Consider the following 14988-nt stretch of genomic DNA (forward strand, 5'->3'; position numbering starts at 1 on the left):
CTTTGATATAAAATCACACACCACATCACTGCTCCCCAGTCGCAGCTCGCGGGACGTCGGGATGTCACCGGACGGCCATTCAGTCCTTGTGGACCCCCACCCCCATGCCCAGAGACACTCTCCACTCAAAACCCTCTCCGCGTAGCCACGCAGCAGGATAGTATGCAGCCACAAAATGGTGTGAGACCCCACCAAGAAAGTGGGGGGCAGCCGCTCTGCGCTCGTAGGGGTGGCTGAGGGGCAAAGAAACCGCGGTGGAGAAAGCAGAGTTGAGACACAGCGAGTGACCCCAACGTCCCCTCGGAAGCCTCTAGATCCAGCCGTGCCTGCAACCCCCAGCCATGCTCTAAGGTCCCTGCCTCCACTTTTTGGTCTCGTGTCTCTCAGAACCTCCCCCCTTCTCGCTCTGGGGGACGGGGTTAGGCTTCTGTCCAGGCCAGACGGCTCCTGGGCTCATCCAAGCTTTCCCTCACTCCTCTGCAGATTCACGAGGGTGCACCATGTGCCAAGTCCCCCGCTCTGCAGACACAGCGTAAGTGACGACAGACGACAGGTCGCACTGGAGGAGCACAGGCGAGGCGCCCACCAACCTCTGAGATGGAAAACGCTGAGCGCCCACCGCGGCTGTTTTAGGACAGTGCGTGAGGGGGACGTGAGAGATGCCGGGTCCCGGGGCCCCCCGATGGCACCCCCAGTGGCCCCGGCCCCCAGGGCCTGGCTTCCGTCACCCACTGCCGGGTAAACACGGCGTCACCCTTGAAGCACAGGAATCCGCCGTGGAGAGCCCCCGCGGGCCCGCCCAGCAGCGCAGGCCACATACTTTGTCCTAATGTAGTCAGAGCCCGGTGCCTCGGGCAGGGCCGCGGCCCCCAGCTGACCCCAGGCCCGTCCACTCCTTCCTGCCCCAGCAGCCCCACAACCTCCGTCCCTCAAAGCCGGGGCCTCCACCCTGCCCCACCTGCCCCGAAACCAAGAGGCAAGTTCAGGGTCAAGGACGGCCACTTCTGCTGTCCAGCGTCTTTCCCCGGAGCCCAGGGCAGGAAGTGACAAAGCAGAGGCCGGCATGCACTCGGGTGACACCCTGGAAACCACAGGTTCTGCCTAAGGCCAGGCAAGGGTCACGAGAACCCCCCCAACCAGAGCTCGTCACCCCCCCACCCCCGTGCTGGCCGCAGACCTCGGCCTCCGAGGCCGTCCTCAGCAGCACGACTTCTGCACCACGTGCAGTCGCAGCAGGAAGGGAGGTGAGATAGACCACCGTCAGGACTGACGCACCGCGGCACATGGCGCTCTGGAAAGGCCCCCGAGGAACTGGTGTGGGCAGGGCCTTCACCAGGGACCTCTGGCTCCCAGCTCGGGGTATTCTGCTCCCAAGGGGACATCGGCCAACATCTGGAGACACTTCTCATTGTCCCAGCTGGGGAGCGCGGGGCAAGGGACTACTTGACACCCAGCGGGAGGGGCCGGGACGCTGCCGCCATCCTGCCCGGCTCGGGAAACAAAGGAACTGGGCCAGTGTCCACTGCACGGAGGCTGAATGCTGCCTGTGTGCAGGCCATCTGGAGTCCGGGGGCTGACCGCGAGCGCTTCTTCCTGCCTTTTAAGCATATGCTTGGCCGAGCTCAGGGTGGGGATGTCGGGGGGCTTGTCAGCCTGGGGCAGGCCCTGGGTCCATCCCCACGCTATGACACCGTGACGATGCACAACTTATCGCAATACAGAAGAGAGTTCCTCCCTTGGGCACGATGCACGGACTCTGATGTCCAGAAAAATAACAAAACAAATCCCCTGTAACTAGGGTCCACCATGACGCCACTTTAACTTCCAGAGAGGTCCCTCCGCCCGCCCCACCCAGCCAGGGCAGCCTGAGGGCGGAAACGCAGAGAGGACCCCACAGCACGCCTTCCGGCCCGGGGCCCAGAGGACCTGGGGGGACCCAGAGTCCCCGCACACACAGGGAGGACCCTCTCGGGCCGGTACCAACCCTCTGGTGTGGCCCGGGAGGGCTGCGGACCCTAACTCGGGGGAAAGTCCGTCTTGATGGACGGACGTCGGCCGTGAGGGTGGGAGGGTGGGACGTGGCCTGGTTCCGGCCGTCCTCGATCCCGAGGAGGTCCAGGGCCAGGGCGGGCCTCGGGTCGCACCTGAGCTGAGGAGGAGCGTGGCGGGTGTGCAGACGCGGAGAAGAACACTCGGGTCCTCCGCCAGGGGCTGGCCCGCGCCTGTCTGCAGGCCGCCCACGAGCCCGGGTGGATCTGCGTCTTTAAATGCTTAGGGGATCAAAAGGACACCGAGGACACCCGCAGGTCACATACGTGGGCGTGAACGCAGGTCCACGGCACCGCTGCAGCCTCGCCCTCGGCTGCTCCTGCCCTGCCCAGGGGTGAGGAGCACAGTGACCACATGGCCCACAACACCTGAACCGTCACCAGGGACCCTTCACGGAAGAGCTTGCCCACGGCTCGCTTTTGGCCCGTGTCTCTCAAGATTTCAAACCCCCCTCAGAGCTTCCTGAAATTCAGGCTCCATTTCAGTCCACCTGGGCGAGGCCCAAGACCCTGCGATTCTAAAAGCCTGGCCGCCCGTCCAGGCCAACACTGCCCGCCAGTCCGACACTACCTGCCGTCCACCGACCGCGCACCTGGCCGGCCCGGCGGGGCCCAGACGGCACCAGCGGCACCTGGAGGTCAGAGTGCAGGCATCAGGCCCTGCCCCGACGTCCAGCTGGACGAGCTGTGTGTGCAGCAGCCTCCAGCCACTCTCCACGCTCCACCTCGAGCTCTCTGTCCCAGCTCTCCTCAGCTCAGGGGACAGCCGAGGAGAGCCCGCCAAAGCCAGCGTCGGGACGCACACCCCGACAGGAAAGCCTCCTCATCAGGAAAACGTGTGGTTTCAGGTCATAGAAACTTCCAGAAACCACAGTCACCCCCCGGCATCCACAGGGACTGGCTCAGGACCCCCCATAGATACCGAAGTCCAAGGTGCTCTAGTCCCTGGTATGAAGGGGCCCAGTGTCTGCAGGTAGCCTGTCCACGTCTGCCCGCGTGCACTACATCATCTCTGGATGCTCAAAGTACCTAACGGTAAACTCTGTCACCAGCTGCTATACTGCACTGTTCAGGGGACAATGACATGGAGAAAGTCTGCACGTTCAGCACAGACGCGGTCTTTTTCTCTAAACACACACGCGTGCGCACACACGCGCGCACATGGCACTGGGGACTGAACCCCAGGGTGCTTTGACACTGAGTCACATCTGCAGCCCTTTTTATTTATTTTATCTTGAGACAGGGTCTCACTGAGTTGCTGTGGCTGGCCTCGAACCCGCCAGCCTCCTGCCTCAGCCTCCCGACCCGCTGGGATGACAGGCGTGCACCACCGCACCCAGCTCAGCTAACGCGATTCCTTGTAAGAGAACGGCTCGGGAAGGGGGCACTGGTTCCTTCACTGGCTGCCCGGAAGCTGCAAAGGGCTGTGAGTAAAACAGAAGGGGCTGGGGGTGCGGCAGCTCGCGAACAGGGGACTGGGGAGACCCTCCCCGAGACGAGCAACCTCTGAAGGACACGGGACCCGGGAGCAGCCGGCCCCACTCACCAGGAACGGGGTGCAGACCCAGGTGAAGGTGCCCACGGCCGCCAGGTAGGCGGACTTCTTGAGCACCTTCAGCTCCTCCTGCCGGATGGCCATGACCTTGTCCTTGAAGGCCAGCTCCCAGGCGTAGAGCTTCAGCACCTTGATGCCGTTGAGGATCTCGTTCATCAGCTTGATCCGGTTGTCCTTGCTCTTCATGTGGGCCACCTTCACGGAGAAGGGTGGTCAACACCGCACCGGGGACGGGCCACGCGCCCTGACCGCCACCCTCCACATGGCCATCCCGAGACCACGCCACAGGACCCGCCGTGACGTGCTTCGGCCACGTCCCATGGCCTTTAGAGAAGGCCACTCAAGTCAACCGAGGAGCAAGGGGGCAAACACCCCTCGGTGGCCAGAGCAGAAGGGACGGGCCTCCTGGGCTGACCCAAACACAGGGGACCCTTTTCCTATTTTTAGGCAGTTGGTAGTTGGTACTGCTCTGACCAGCAGGGGCCCGTCTCAGGTTGTCACCTGCCTGGCTCTGTCCTCCCTCCTGGGGCGGGGAAGCCGCCCAGGGCCTTTGCGTGAGAGGCCGGTGCTCACCACGGTCCACCCAGCCCCCGCCAGGCATTTCTTTTGAGCGTTTCACAAGAGCTCAGCGATCTGCTGCTCACACAGACCACCAGTCAGTGCCAGGTCACCCTGGGTCACGTGGGGGAGCCTTCAGCAACACGGAAGGGTCCCCGAGGACAGCGTCGAGCTCCAAGATGGCACTGCCCCAAGGACATGCAGTGGTCACAGCCCGAGAGCACACGGGTACCACCAGGCCTGACCGTGTGGTTAATGAGGTGTGCGTGTGAATGCAGAGACAGTTCTAGAAGGTTCTGTGTCCGTGTGCTCACAGCGGCTGAGAGGGAACAGGGCACCCCCGCTAATCCCTCTAATCCCTGTTACTGGAACTATTTTATAACAAGAAAACACTCGCTCTGTTATTGTGTGTTTAAAAGCTTAAGGAATACACCCTCCCGTCTCTAAAAGCCAAGTTGAGCGCTGTGCAGAGGGTCTTTGTTACTCGACTCTTGCAAACACATAGATATAAGAAACGAGCAGCTCTATGGTAAAGGACGCCCGGAGCCCACTCGGCCTGTTTTAGGAGCTCTCCCGGGCAGCCCAGGACCACCGGGGAGCCTGCCCAGACCCCAGTGCCCAGCGCCCAGCGCCCTTGGTGAACAGAGCCCCAGGAAGGAGACCGGGCAGCGGCATTCACAAAGCTCCCGGGCGAGTCCCACGGGCAGGTGGGGCTGAGAGCCCGGGGCCTGCGCAGAGTGACCTGGCCAACGTCCCTGCAGACAGGCCGCGGCCAGGCCCACCCGCGGAGCCAGACACCCACCTGGTAGGTCTTGGTCTTCATGGCCATCACGGCGTTGAAAGGCACCATCAGGACCATCACGGCCACCCCGGCCAGGACAGAAGGGCCCAGGTTCTGGGGAGACAGAGACAGCCCGGGCTCAGCCAGCAGCAGAGAGCAGGGCCTGACCCTTGTCCGTGGGCCGTCCACCCCGACACGGGCAGTGAGTTCTGGGCAGGTGTCTTCCTTCTTCCCGGTGATGGGGTGTTGGGAGTCGGCCACTGCGGGGTCCCCCCACCTCTTTAGAAGATGCAAGTCTGCGATCCCTTTGATGGGAAGCTCTTGGGGCCGGCCGGGTTTACAACTGCAGAACGGACTTTCTTCCTTCCTTCCCTCCTCCATCCCTCACCAGGGACTGAACTCAGGGGCACTTTACTAACCCTGAGCCACATCTCAGCCCTTTTTAAAGATATTTTTATTTAGAGACAGGGTCTCACTGGCTGGCTTAGGGCCTCACTAAGGTACTGAGGCTGGCTCTGAACTTGCGATCCTCCTGCCCCAGCCTCCCAAACTTCTGGGAGGACAGGAGTGGGCCACCGTGCCCGGCCACAACTGTGGACCTTTGAAAGGAGACCAAGGTACCGGGCAGAAAACAGTGCGGCTGGCCTGGCCGCTCATCCGGCTCTGAAGGCGCTCACCAGTCCGGCTGGTGGCTGGGGTCTCGGAGCCTGAATTCTAGGAGGGGGTCACACCCAGCACGGCGCACGGTGAACCCGCTCTCCTCCTGGGAGCCTGGAGCTTCGGTAGGCACCAGACAGGGGGCGCCTCCGTGGCCAGATCCTGGCGAGACCCCGGGGGACAACACGTCCCACCCCTGACCCTCACCTGCTGGTGGGGAATCAAGAGCACCCAGGGGACCCCGGGGGACCACCCCGTATCAGGACACACCTCAGCCGCGGAAACTACTCGGCCCTCAAGGCGGAAGGTGACGCCCTCCCGTAACCGACGCGGCAACTCTGAGAGCAAATGTCGGTGGCCAAAGTGTCCCTGCACCTCTCTCTGCCAGGCCCCACTCCACGAACAGAACCTGTGTGAACGATCATCTGCCCCAAGAGCCCACCTTGAGAGGCCACGGTCACCGTGGATCTAGAGACAGAGGAGGAGGGGACATCGAGAAACACCCCCAAGTCCCCGAGTTGGAAACAGAAGAGGCTCGATTTGAACCCGGGCAGCCTGTTCCGGGCCTCTCCTGGGTTTGTGTTGAAGAGAGACCCTACTGCGGTCTCCAGCAGGGACACCCTGTCCTCAAGACGCCCGGCCACCTCGGGGGGCACTTTCCACCATCACAGTGGGGTGGGGTGCCACTGCCCGCCGTGAGGTCAGGGCTCTGCTGAACCTCCCACCGCCCACGGGAGGCCCACAGCCCACAGCTCCCCTGCCCCATGCCCCGAATGTCACCGGCCCCGGCTGCAAACCACCACCTACAGCAAGAGGCGGCGGGAAGCCGTTTTCCCAGCGGTTCAGAAACCAGTCCTGCAGGCAGCGCTCAGAGGGGCGTCCCGAAACACCCCGACCCCCAGGGGGACCTGCAGGAGCGGAGACGCCCCAGACATCTGCCCGGAGGTCATTTAGAGACTTAGAGTCTATCGTGGGAGGCTGGGCACGCAGCTCCGTTCTACCCCAGGCTCTGAGAAAGGGAAGATGCTCGCGTGTGTTTCTTTGAAGTTTCATTGTGACAAACACTTCGTTCACTTTTGCTCTCTGTAGCCACAAAAAGTGGTCGATTAAAGTCAGATTGTCAGATGATCTGGGGGTCCCTACTGTGTACCTGGCCTTGGAGTTACACCCACGAGATATGAACACGGGTTAGATGCTGTACGCCTGCACAGCATCGCACACGCGCGCACACACGCGCGCACACACACGCGCACGCACACACACACACGCACGCACACACGCACACACGGCCGACGTGGCAGCGTGACGAAGGGGCCGTACCTCAGGTGATTCCTACTCTAAAGCCCCTGGGATTCAGCAAAGGAAAACAAAGGAAGAGAGGACCGGCGGGAGGACAGGAGCCAGGGCCCGAGGAGGGCAGACTCCCAGAGGAAGGAGGGGCCTGGGCAGGGCCAGAGGTGGGGAGAGACGGGGTGGGCGTCCAGCCTCGGGCCTCCGGGCTCCTCAGCTCTGCCCTCTGGGAGCCCTCTGTCCCTGTGGACAGACTCCTGTTCCACAACGGGAGCCCCACCCGAGACAGGCTGGCCAGACAGAGGCCTCTCCCTCCCGGGCTGCAGACTTTGGTTCAGGGACGGGACGGGGACAGGACCTGCAGAGCCATACAGGCTTCTCTGCTGTGGCCCTGCTCTGGGTAAACAGGGTACAAGGCCAAAGGCCCCTGGGGAATCCCACTGAGAACAAAGAGGAAAAGGGGCCAAGAAACAGTGACCTTGGGAGGGAACCAAGTCCCTCAAACCCTGCTCCATCTCCTGGATCCATCCGTGCCTGAAGACAGTCCCCGGGACTTTTCAGGTCTGGCTCACCCCCAAACGCCCTTGGTTTGCTGACGTAAAGATGGACTCCTGGGAGATCCACACCCGGAGAAATCCACACCTGGGGAAATCCTGACAACACCACTGGGCACTTATCAGGGACTCTGGTCACGTCTGAGAGGATACGGGGGAGGAACAGGCGGGCATGTTGCCGGGTTGTGAGTCACACACACTGTCAAGGGGAGACAAATGCGCACACACCCCGTGCCATCAAGGAGGACATGATCCCCACAACCCGGGGACAGCAGGAATGTCCAGGAAGGGGTTCATGGGCCAGAAAACAACACATCAATGACAGCAAGAGGGACCGCTGAGCTGTGGCGGCTCTTATCAGACACCCCCTCCCCCGGGCACTCGAGGGGACGACGCGGACACCCACCAGCCACAGGAGGTAGAGGGCCAGGACGACCTGCAGGGGGGCCGACCAGATCATGTTGATGTACGTGGCCAGGTCCATGAAGCGCTGTGCGTCCACGGACATGAGGTTGACGATCTCCCCGACCGTGGAGGACTTGCGGGCCGCGTTGGTGATCACCAGGGCCTGCGGGGGGAGCAGAGAGGGGGTGAGCAGGTGAGGGGCCCCGGCCCGCCCGGCCCCGGACAGGACGGGACACTACCCCTCTTCTCCGTCTCCCCAGCCCCTCTGCCTCGCGAGGGCCACGCCGCTGCCCACGGCCCTCGTGGACCTGGCCAGGTCCATCTGCCTCCCGCCTTGGGCTCTTCCGTGTGCCCTCCGGGGCCCTCCAGAGCGGGCTCTGCACACGGGCGTGGCCACACACACGGGGTCAGCAGGTCTGGGCGGCCCGAGAGTCTGCGTTTCTAACAAGCTCCGAGGCCAGGCTGAGGTGGCTGGGGTCCGGTCCCCAGCCAAGGGCACCAGGTCCCTCAGAGTGGCCGTCAGCCTTCTGGGGCTGTCCAGGGCGAGGTGGGCCCTTAGCAGCCTCCTTCGCCTCTGACCACTAGATGCCCCCCCCCCCACACACACACACACACACGCGCGTTGTGACAACCCGACGTCACCGATGCTGCTCAACATCCCTGGGGATTGGGCACAGGGCTACAGCGAAGCCTCCCTGGTCCAGGCCCCGGGTTCCCGCACCGCCCACCGCCCACCGCCCGGGGAGTCTGAGGAACGCTAACTCCTGCCCCACCTCCCTCAGGACACTGCTTTGCTGGCCAGGGTACAGCCTGGCGGGAGGCCTGAGCCCCCCAGGTGAGTCCTGTTTGCAGACAGGGATGGGGACCCAGGCCCAGCTGTCTCCCTAGTGACACAGCCCCCACCCCAGGGGCTAAGAAGTGAGGGGACGGGAAGAAAACAGGGTTCCTTTCCAGTCCAACCTGGGGGCCGGGGACGTGGCTCAGCGTCTGGCCCGCACCAGGCCTGAGCTCCACCAGCTCCACGCGCAAAAATAAAAATCCAAGAAGCCGGACTGCACAGGTGCCGGCCAGGCTCGATCCTGCAGGAACCGGCCCCCCTAGGTTCCACCGAGGGGGAGAACACGGGCAGCCACAGGAGACCAGGAGGCAGCCTGGTGGCCCCACATGGAGGACTGGCAACCTGCCTCCCCGGCACAGGTACCCAGGGTGACAGGCACAGGTACCCACGGTGACGGGGGGCAGACATCCCGCACGGTGGCCCTGGATCCTGGCCAGTGGTCGCCCCCATCGCCCTCCGGCCCCCGGAGCAGGGCTGCAGATCCCCGGGGTCCCGGAGGGACCCACCTTGCGGTAGACGGCCCCGATGACGGCGGTCTTGATCCGCATGCCGCTGACGAAGCAGATGTGGAAGTACTGGTGCAGGACCAGCGTCTGCAGGCAGGCGCTCACGAACAGCAGCACCGTGTACAGGTAGCCCTGCCAGTCGGGGGCCTGGGTGTCGTTCACGAAGTTGATGAGCAGCCTGCGGGGGCGGGGGACAGCCCTGAGTGACGGAGCGGGACCCGGGAGCGGGATCCAGGGAGCGGGACACAGGGATAGGGACCCACAGGGCAGGACACAGGGAGCGGGACCCAGGGAGCGGGACACAGGGATAGGGACCCACAGGGCAGGACCCAGGGAGCGGGACCCACGGGGCAGGAAGGCGCCTCCGGCAACTTCCAAGCCAGGCGAGGGGGGCAGACAGGTCAGTCCAGGGCGCACACAGGGCCCCTGGTGATGGGCTGCAGGGCGGCCGGCCTCTCCCAACACGGCCCCTGCCCTGGGGTCCTCACACTGTTCTGCCCACCCCCAGAGAGTCACCCAAAGGGGACCAACCAGAGGACAAAGTGACCAAGGTAAAGCGGGACAGAGAAGGAACCAGAGGCCCCGGGAAGACAGAGGAGGGGAGAAGGGACCTCGCCCTGACTTCTAGGTGACATGGGCCCATGGGCTGTGTCCCAGGCCCTCCCCACCCTGGGTTCGGGGAGTCTGTGTGACCACAGTGCCTTAGCTCAGCTATTCAGCCAGGCAGGAAGCAAAGCCGGGACAGACGGGGACGTGGTGTGGGTCCCCCCAGCATGGAGGACACCAGGGTCCTCAGTACGGCAGCGAGAGGTCAGGCCGGGAGGCCGGGGGGCGGGGGAGGAAGACTCTTACTTCAGGATCTCGGGGCCAGCGAACATCATGAGGTCGTGGACGGCCTTGAAGAGGAAGCTCATGAGGAAGTAGGGCCCGAAGGTCTTGTACAGCACCTTGAACAGGGACGGGGCCCGCTCCCGCTGCGGGGACTTGACAATCAAGGCCTCAGCCTCCTCGCTCACGTCCACCTTGGAGCCCCCCGAGGCCTTGGAGGGGTCCTTGGTGGAGGAGTACGCGACCTTCACGGGCTGCCTGCAACACGAGTGGGGTCAAGGGGCGGAGGGGCCAGCGGAGACGCAGCCCAGGCCCTGGGGAGGGACAGCTTTGCACGGGGGGCAGCGGAGGAGTGGACATGGACTCGGGTCCGGATCCTGGCTTGGCCACCTGCCCTCTGAGGGACGGCAGGAAGTCCCCTGACCTCTCCAGGCCTCAGTTGCTTCGTCTATAAAATGGGGACAGAGGCCGAAGCCACCTCCTATGGCTGTGAAAACTGAACGAGCCACTGGACGTGAGGCTTAGAGGACCGCCAGCCCCCAGCTGGCCCACGCAGGCCCCAGGGTCCCCGTCAGAACCCCAGACCTGGAAAACCCAAAGCCCCGCCGAAGAACCAAGGAGACTCGCACGTCCCAGCTTCAGGACTGACCCCAAGACACCAGGCGTCCAGACAAGCAGAGGGACGGGCACCCAGAGATGGCGGCAGCAGAACCCGAGTCCAGCCAGGAAGCTCCGGACCTTTGGCAAGACCACCCACTGGGAATGGGACAGTCTTTTCCAAACACGGTATCAGGGACAGGACAGCCACGTGCAAAGGAAGGACTATGGTCGCCGGCCTTGCTCTGCCCACAAAAACCAACTCGGCACGGAGCGGCCAGCAACGCAGAGCTGGCGGTCTATACGCCTCAGGAGGAATCTGACCTTGAACTCGGCAAGAGAGTCTGCAGCCTCATCATCCCAAAGCACAAGCGACCAAAGGAAAAACAGTGTCGGAACTTCAACGGAAAACACTCTGTGCCTCAAAAGACACTCGGGAGAGTTAAAGGAGAACCCGAGGACGGGAGGAAGGGCCTGCGCTGGACACCTGGCAGGCTCCTGTGTCCTGTGTCACAGACACCCAGCTTCAAAGACGGGCAAAGGACCCGTAAACAACTCTCCAAAGAAGACGTGTGAGTGGCCACCAAAGCACGCTGGCCACCCTCGTCCCTCGGGAAGCCAAGGCAGAACCACACGAGATGCAACTTCCGACCCGTGAAGAGGGCAGGAGCCAAAGGCCACGTCATGAAATCGTGTTTGTGACGCATCAAGAAGTCGAAGCACTTTACGCCGCGGGTGGGAACAGAAGGTGATGCTGTCCCTTTGGAAACGGCTAGTAATCCCTTAAGAGCAGAAACAAACATCCCAGACTGACATCTGTGCCCAGGGGTCCTTCCCACGCAAAGCGGCGTGCGGCAGGAAGGAGGGCACCACTTCAAGACCAGGTTGGCAGAACAGCATGGACTGCACCTTGCCTTGCTTGGACCACTCACTCTGGACAAGGCCAAGCGCCACGTCCCGAGGACACTCCATCCAAGATGCCCCCCGTGAGACCCCTTGCTAAGAGCCACCCCTAACTTGCCAACTTGGGCACAACCAGGAAGCAGGTCTTGTAGCCCCACGTCCCAGTCGAGCCTTCAGATGAATGCAGCCCTTGCTGACGCATGACAGCACCCTCCTGGGAGACCTCGGGCCAGAACTACTGGGCCAAGCCCACCCCTGATCCCGGACCAGTGTCCATTGCTATTTCAAGCGGCTACATTTGGGGATAACTTGTTACGCAGCCCAGCCATAGATACTAACTGATACACCCCCTCTCTCTTCTCCCCAAACAGTCAAAGCAACTTTCTCCAATGGATGAACCATCTCACGGTTCTGGAAGTAGGAAACCTGAACGTACTAGGAGAAATCAGTGCTTGTCCCTTCTGGCTGAAGAAGCCACATGCACTTGCTGCTTTGTGACGCCTTCCTCCCACCCCAGGGCCAGCAGCGGCATGTCCCCTCTGTGATCTGTCTCCCTCTTGGAGAGAAGCCTGTCCAGATGGTGCGGAGCAGTGTCAGCACAAAATGCTCCCCTACCCACAGCTACAGATCTCTTGCTGTGCCACGGGACGTCCTCCAGGTCCTGGGGGTCAGGAGGGGGACGTCTTTGAGGAGGAGAGCCTTTAGTCCCAGCCACAGGGGACTAGTCACCCGCCCTAGATCGTCCCCTGCTCCATGTCCTCCGTCCTTGAAGCTGGGTTCCTGGCTGGCGTTTGGAGTCCAGTTTCTTCTCACCCCCAGGGGCCAGCTTGGCCAGCTCGGCACCACTTCCTGAGTGCCCCACGGGCCTCCCCAACCCAGGGCGGTCCTCGGTGGCCAGGGCGTGGCATCAGGGAGATCGAGGGCGCCAAGGAAAGCACCCAGTGAACGAGAGGCCCAGAGCAGGGAGGGAAGGAGCTTAAGGGGGTGGACGATGCAAGAATCTCTGAAGAGTGTGGCCAGTGCTGGACGGGGAAGGGCTGAGTCAGAGGAGACCTCCCAGAACAGGAGGCAGGGAAGGGGGAGCTGAGGCGGGGGCTGAGGGCCTTGGAAGGAGCAAGGAGCCGGCCTCAGAGCGGCAAGAGCCTGGGGCGGGACAGCCAGAGAGGGTGGCAGGGGACAGAGTGGCCTGTTGAATGAAAGCCACGGGAGGCCCCTGTGGGGCACTAAGCTCCCGCAGGAGCCAACGACCAGGCGGAAAGTTAAAATGGAGCCACTCGCGCTCAAGTTCCGCGTCACCAAGCGGCGACGAAGCTGTCCACCTCCTTCACAAACTCGGTGTCACCGGCCACAAAGACGGACCCAGAGGGACCCGAAAACACTCTCCAGGCCTCTGCCCGGGTCTGTCTCCTGCCCCGCGTGACCGGGAGGTGGCCTCACCAGGACTCACCCGGTTCTTCCCATGTCTCGTTTCCGCTTTCTTCAGCCCTTTTACGTCCATGAAAGGACCTGCCGGCGGCCACTCTGGAAAGTTCCCTCTTCAACCTGACGAGGGTGATCCCGTCTCCCCACAGCCTTCAACCAGAGCCTCTGAGGGGCCCCGGGGGCTTCGTCCTTCGTGAAACCAGACGGCCGGTGTCTGCAGGGGCCACGTCTCAGCCCCCACGGCTCGGGATTCCCTGGACGCGCCCGGAGCCCTGCTCTCCGACCCCGTCCCCGGATCTGATCTCCAGGCAGAGAAGGGATCTCCTCCACCCCGCGGCACGTTCCATTCCTCTGACCGGGAAAGGGGAGGTGGGAGGGGAGCCGCCAGCCAGGCCCCCACGCGGCCCTCCAGGGAACACGCGGCCCCGGCTGGGCTTCAACTCGACTCGTGGAACCAACGTGAGCGACGCAAGATGGAGTCGCCCTTGCTCCGTTCCTCGACAATGGGTCTCAAGAGGCCTTGTCACGAACCCCAGTACCCGAGCCCAGGTGCCAGCTCTTCTGAACCTTCCTGCCTTGTGCAAGACGGTCCCCAAGGAAGACGGTCATTCCACCAGGCGACCGTGCAGAAGGCAAGCCTGCTTACGATGACCCACGTGAACCTCCACTTCCAGATACAAATCTGTGCAGAGGGCGTATTTCTGCATATTTAAATAAATGCTAGACCCTCTACTTAACTGTGAGGAATACGGCCCGGAGCCCCCAGCAGACGGCTGTAATCACCAATTGTCCCAAACCCTACATCCACTGTTTTCTCCTAAAACTACACATTCATGAAAGAGTTTAGTCTATACATTAGGCACAGTACAAGATTAACGACTAATAAAACAGAACAATGACAACAGACTGTAATAAAATGTGTGTCAACGTGGCCTCTCTCAAAATATCTTACTGGAGTCTCCTTAAGATGGTGAGAGATGACACAATGCCCGTGTGATAAGACGAAAGGAGGTAAATGACACAGGCATTGGGACCCAGCATTAGGCTACTACCTAAGGATTACCTGAACACAAGCACTGTCGGTCTGATAATCAAGATGGCTACTAAATGACTACCGAGAGGGTAGCGTATACTCTGTTGACACATTAGACAAAGGAATTATTCACATCCAAGGCAAGGGAATGGGATGGTGCATCAACCATGCACCATTTAAAACTTATGAACTGTTTATTTTTGGAAATTCTGATTTAATATTTCCAGATCACAATTGACCATACAGAACAAAACCATAGGAAGTGAAACTGTGGATAAGGGGAAAATAACTATACTTATTAATTATTTTTAGGACTGCAACTATTGCACAAATCAAAAAAAAAAAAAAAAAGGCTGCATTTTGCTCAGGACTTCACCAAGTGTTGGTCAGCACTTTGTAAAATCTCATCTAATCTCCCGACACAAAGGGGCCAGTTGGGATTTTAGCTGGTGTAACAGTTATACCCTGAAATACATGTCCCCTGACTGTAAATTCCTTGCCCTGAATTCCTACTTCAAGTCTGGGGAAAGCACATTGACTTTTTTTAAGAATCAGATAGGCTGGTAGGTTATTCACGTGTTTGCAGATTTTTGGTGCCCAAGGAAGATTCTGGAATAAATCCCCTGCAGATAAGGGGGAGTGGCTATGGTCCTTTTTGTCCGATTTCTGTCACTGAGCATAAGGATTCTGCCGTTCAGCTGTGTGGTTTGTGGTGTGTATCCACAGTCCACTCCTGGGTGCTGCTTAGGAGCCCACCGTGGTCTGCACATCTGTCCACCAGCGGGTGGCTCAGCTTGAGCCACCACAGACACACGGCCTCAGGTCTGTAGGTGTCTTTAGGAGTTTCCAGGCCTCTTGGGAGTCTGCCTGGGAGCGGAACGGCTGGCGGCAGGTGACTTCTTTTTGAACACCGCCCAACTCTTTCCAGAGCCGTCAAACCCTCCTGCACCCGTGCCAACCGTAACCGCCACCCAAGACAGCTCCAAGCTACGGTGGCCCCGGGCCGCGCAGAA

General features: G+C 61.3%; 1 protein-coding gene across 2 annotated transcripts in view; it reads right to left on the bottom strand.

Annotated features, from left to right (window-relative positions):
* Abcc1 (ATP binding cassette subfamily C member 1 (ABCC1 blood group)) overlaps positions 1 to 14988 on the bottom strand; it is an 87406-nt gene that overhangs the window by 34338 nt on the left and 38080 nt on the right. For both annotated transcript variants that reach the window (XM_078024307.1, XM_078024306.1), the window contains exons 8-12: positions 10045 to 10278; positions 9193 to 9370; positions 7850 to 8011; positions 4964 to 5056; positions 3595 to 3798 (exon numbers count right to left, since the gene is read on the bottom strand). In XM_078024307.1, the coding sequence (XP_077880433.1) occupies positions 3595 to 3798; positions 4964 to 5056; positions 7850 to 8011; positions 9193 to 9370; positions 10045 to 10278 (871 nt within the window). The remainder of the gene's footprint in view (positions 1 to 3594; positions 3799 to 4963; positions 5057 to 7849; positions 8012 to 9192; positions 9371 to 10044; positions 10279 to 14988) is intronic.

The sequence above is a fragment of the Ictidomys tridecemlineatus genome, chromosome 10 (genome assembly GCF_052094955.1).
Source record: "Ictidomys tridecemlineatus isolate mIctTri1 chromosome 10, mIctTri1.hap1, whole genome shotgun sequence".
Lineage (NCBI taxonomy): Eukaryota > Metazoa > Chordata > Mammalia > Rodentia > Sciuridae > Ictidomys > Ictidomys tridecemlineatus.